The sequence below is a fragment of the Eupeodes corollae genome, chromosome 3 (genome assembly GCF_945859685.1).
Source record: "Eupeodes corollae chromosome 3, idEupCoro1.1, whole genome shotgun sequence".
Lineage (NCBI taxonomy): Eukaryota > Metazoa > Arthropoda > Insecta > Diptera > Syrphidae > Eupeodes > Eupeodes corollae.
Window position 1 is genome coordinate 7,920,905 of NC_079149.1, and position 4,531 is coordinate 7,925,435.

Genomic DNA, 4,531 nt, shown 5'->3' on the forward strand with positions numbered 1-4,531 from the left:
TGTTTAGCAAAAACTGAAACCTTAATTATTTTGTATCAGAAAACGAACTAAGCCATTGACTCCAAAATTGTTTTTTACAGTAGCACATTGTTGGGTTTTAATGGGAAAATAATAAATAAATTAATAATAGAATTTTTCTTTCACTTAAACAAAATATTTATATGTGAAATGGTAAAATATCTTCCTCAAAGTTTCAACATAACATATGAGACCGAAAACAAAATAAAATTAAGCTTTCCAAAACACATTTCTTGTTAAATTAAATTTGTTTGTGGTAAAATGTTATTACCTTTTTAAAAATGTTTTAACTTCTCAGAGGAAATTATCGTCCCATTTGTCAATTCTTTTTTGATATTTCTCGAAATTTCTCGACATTTCGAACATAAATCAACGATCTTTACCAAGAGATGTCTGTGTGGGCGTATGTACGTATCTTCGTCCTCCATAACTGAAAAACAATTAGAGATAACGACTTAAATAAATTCTGTTTCACAGATAATACAGCAATTTAAAAGAAGTGAACAATAACGCTAGAGTAGTGACTACAATTAAATTTCGTATGAAATTAAGTGACGTGAAACTAAATAAGTACATTTTGTTATGAACCTCGAATATTTTACGAACAAAAAATGAAATTAACTCCAGAATATGTTTAGATGTTTACTTAAATTTTAAAAAAAGTTGAGGTTTTCTTTGCAAGAAATAACAACTTAAAAAAGACCCTGGGATGCGACCCACAGGTAAATTTTCCCATCCCGTCTCTCGATTTGTCTTGTTTTCGTGTTGAATTAAATAAGTTGTCCGTTGAATTATTCTTAAAAATTTAAAATTACCAACAATATTTTTCGTATAAAGAAATAGTTTAGTTTGAAAATTTAGTTTTTTTAAATAGATTTTAGTAGCATTTCTTAAATTTGTACAGATTGTAGGAATGAAAATAATTTGAGAGATATCAAGAACAGATCAGCAATTTTTACCAAATTTGCGTAATATACAGATTTTATTTTTTATGAAAAAACGGACTGTTGGATTTTTAATTAAAAAAAAAACTACTGAATATCGAAAACAATATTATATAAGAAAGTTTGAAGACACTGTTTTTAATTTTTGAAAAGCTTTTTGTGTCGAAAGTAAATTTTTACCAAGTTTTAGTATTTTTTTTTATTTGTTTAGTATCACGTTAAAATATATAATAATAAATTTAATTCAAGTCTCTAGCGTTATTGGTTAGTGAGATATTTAGGGTTATCCAAATTATCTATTTTTTTTAACTGCTATGGTAAAAAAACCACCCACGCAATTTTCTTGAAAGCCCTCTCTGCATCTTTCTGCACTATTATCTGTATTACAAAATTTATTTGAAGTCGATTTCTCTTCTGGTTCTTAAGCTATGGACGACGAAAAAAACGTACGGATGTACGAATATACGTACACAAACAGACATCTTTGCAAAAATCTTTTATTTCGCCTCTAGGAACCTTGAAACATCGAGAAATGTCAAAATTTTGAATTTGACAAATCGGACCCATTGCAATAACTTCCTATGGGAAGTTAAAACAATGAATGTACATAAAATACTAAGCAACATTTGTAAAAACTGCTGTTCCATTCTTATGTTTCGAGAATAGGTGAAAGTATTGACTTAAAAATTATGTCATTCTATGCAAAGTGTAGTATATCCGTGATCCGTCCACGAGGTGCCTCCGTCCAGTAATGTAAAATAAGTGTGTCATGTTCAATGTGTATATGTCAAACTTCTCCTGGATCAATGAGTGCGTTCAGCAACACAACCGATGATCAATTTACACGTACTATTCAGTCCTAGTTTACACGCACAAATATGTTTATGTTATAGTTCTAAATAATAAGATATCATTGTGTGAATTTAACCCAATCTAGTAAATCATATATAGGACCTATACACTACATCCCTTCCTTGTTATTATTTTATTTGTTTTTATTAGCCTTAGTTACACGATATAATTCAAACAATTTTTCTTTTCAAAATAAACTTTTAATTCAATTAATCAATAAAAAATATATTTTTTTTTTCCATACTTCCTTAACTTTCACTTCATAGTTTTAATTAGATTTGTCTGATAATTTTGAGTGTTCACGTACAACATCTCCGTCTTCTGTGCTTTCTGTATCCAAAGCTTTCCATTGTCCTTCTACCTTCTTTAGGTGGACCACATTCCGTCTTATTTTATTTCCCGTCTCATCATTTCTTATTTCGATATCTCCATTATTATTTGACACGATTGTATGTGAAGTTGGCTCGTAGTTTAAACTTAGTTTATTACTTTTGTTCATGTTTTTAATATACACCTTATCACCGACTTGCAGATCACAATCTTGAGCTCGCCTTTTCCGATCCGCATACTCTTTACCTTTTTCTTTACATTCTCTATCCCTGTCTCTTATGTCCTCGTCTCTTGGATTGTAAGTTATGTTTCTCATCATTGGTAGTTTATCTCGGAACTGTCTACTAAAAAACAATTCAGATGGTGTTTTGCCTGTTACCGTATGGGGGGTACTGTTATACATTATCATGTATTCACGTAAGGCTTCCTTCCAATCTTTCTTTTCAGCTTGACTTATCTTCAATCTCTTAAGAATGTCCCTGTTCTGTCTCTCTACTTCACCATTTTGTTGGGGGAAGTAGGGGATCGTATGGTAAATTCTTATGTTTTGCTCTTTACAAAATTCATTTAATTCAGCACTTATGAACTGTTTACCATTGTCTGCTGTAATGGAAACAGGATTTCCCAAACGACTGAATATCTCTTTTAAAAGCACGATGATAACCGAGCTTGTTATGGTTCGACAAATTTTTACCTCCTTATATCGACTGTAGTAGTCAACGATTACAAAAATATAATCGTTACTTGGCAGTTGTCCCATCAAATCCTTACACCCTTTGCAGGCTTTACAAAGATTTTCAGAGTCTTTATCGCATTTCGGCCACCAAATTTTTGTTCTTAATCTGCTTTTCATAGCCACGATGCCAGGATGGCCCTCATGTGCAGCTTTGAGAACCCTATCTCTTAGTTTACTTGGTACCACAATTTTTGATCCACGCAGTAAAATGTCACCGTAAAAACATAGTTCATTCTGGAAGATTTTATAGCTTTTGACTGCTTCATCCCAACTTTCACTATAGAGGCCTTCTTTAACTTTTTGTATCTCCGAATCTTGTTTGGAACATTCTTCAATTTCTTGGAGTGATACAGCAGTTGGTCGTGAGTGTTCTACAACGCTATGAACATAACTTTCATAAATTGTGGATGGATTTGTTGCTAGCCTACATAGTCTAGACAGTGGGTCTGCCACATTATCTTTACCCGGACTGTATTTTACCTTATACCTATATGACTGTAGCCTCAGAACCCATCGCTCTATACGGGCACAAGATTTAGTCTTCGGTCCAAATATGGTTTCTAGGGGCTTGTGGTCGGTTATTAAAACGAAGTCTTTACCGTAGAGGAACATATCAAAATGTTCACACGCCCACACCAATGCCAAAGCATTGGCCAAGGAACTGGACCTTTTTCAACCCGTAAACGCATTTTTCTTCGCATAGGACAACATTGTTTTGTTGCAAGACTTCCTTTACATTGTTTAATCTTTCATGATGCTCTGTTTCGTCCTTGCCATACACCAAAATGTCATCGATGAAGTTCATAACGCCATCACATTTCAAAAGTATTCTTTCCAATAATTTTTGAAAAATCTCTGGCGCACAGGTAATGCCAAACATCAATCGTTTGTACCTAAAAAGTCCTTTTGAAGTGATGAAAGTGGTGATGTGTCTTGAATTTGGATGTAACTCTATTTGATGGAAAGCATCTTTTATGTCAAGCTTACTGAAAACTTTAGCATCACAAACTTTTGGCAAAAGTTCATTCATCGTTGGCAAAGGATGGTTCTCACGTTTGATGGCTGTGTTCGCTCGCCGCATGTCCACACAAATCCTAACATCTCCGTTGTCTTTGAGCACAGGCACAATCGGTGAAACCCAGTTCGAAGGTTCAAGTACTTCCTCTATGATGTCCTTATTGAGAAGATCTTTTATTTTAGGGTCAACTTTGTCCTCTAAAGGAATAGGAATCCTGCGATATGGTTGAGAAATGGGTTTAACAGAGTCGTCTATAGGAATTTCAACTAAAACATCTTTGAATTTCGGAAATCCTTTCTCTTTCACTTGGTTTATCCCAATATTGATTCTAAGGATACCCAAGGATGTCGCCGTAATTCTTCCCAACAAGTCTCGTGTTCCATTAGCAACCACGTAGAATGTTGTATTTACGGATTTACTAGCAAATTCGATTGCAGCGTCAAAAGACCCTAAAAGTTTCAAAGGTTTTTCACTTCCATACGCTAAAAAGTTTTTATTTGGTTTTGTATTCTGGCTTGTAACATGTACTTGTTTTCGTTTCAAAAGTTCCCATGTTTTGTCCGTGATTAGATTCTGGTTACAGCCTGAATCTATTAACATTTCTATTCCGATGTTCCCTACTCTGCATGTTAC

At 33.5% G+C, this 4,531-nt stretch overlaps 1 protein-coding gene across 1 annotated transcript; it reads right to left on the minus strand.

Annotated features, from left to right (window-relative positions):
• Positions 1 to 2,082: 2,082 nt before the first annotated feature.
• On the minus strand, positions 2,083 to 3,492 carry LOC129949012 (uncharacterized protein K02A2.6-like). Its single transcript, XM_056060203.1, has one exon. The coding sequence runs from the start codon at positions 3,490 to 3,492 to the stop codon at positions 2,083 to 2,085; it is 1,410 nt and encodes a 469-aa protein (XP_055916178.1).
• Between the last annotated feature and the right edge of the window lie 1,039 nt (positions 3,493 to 4,531).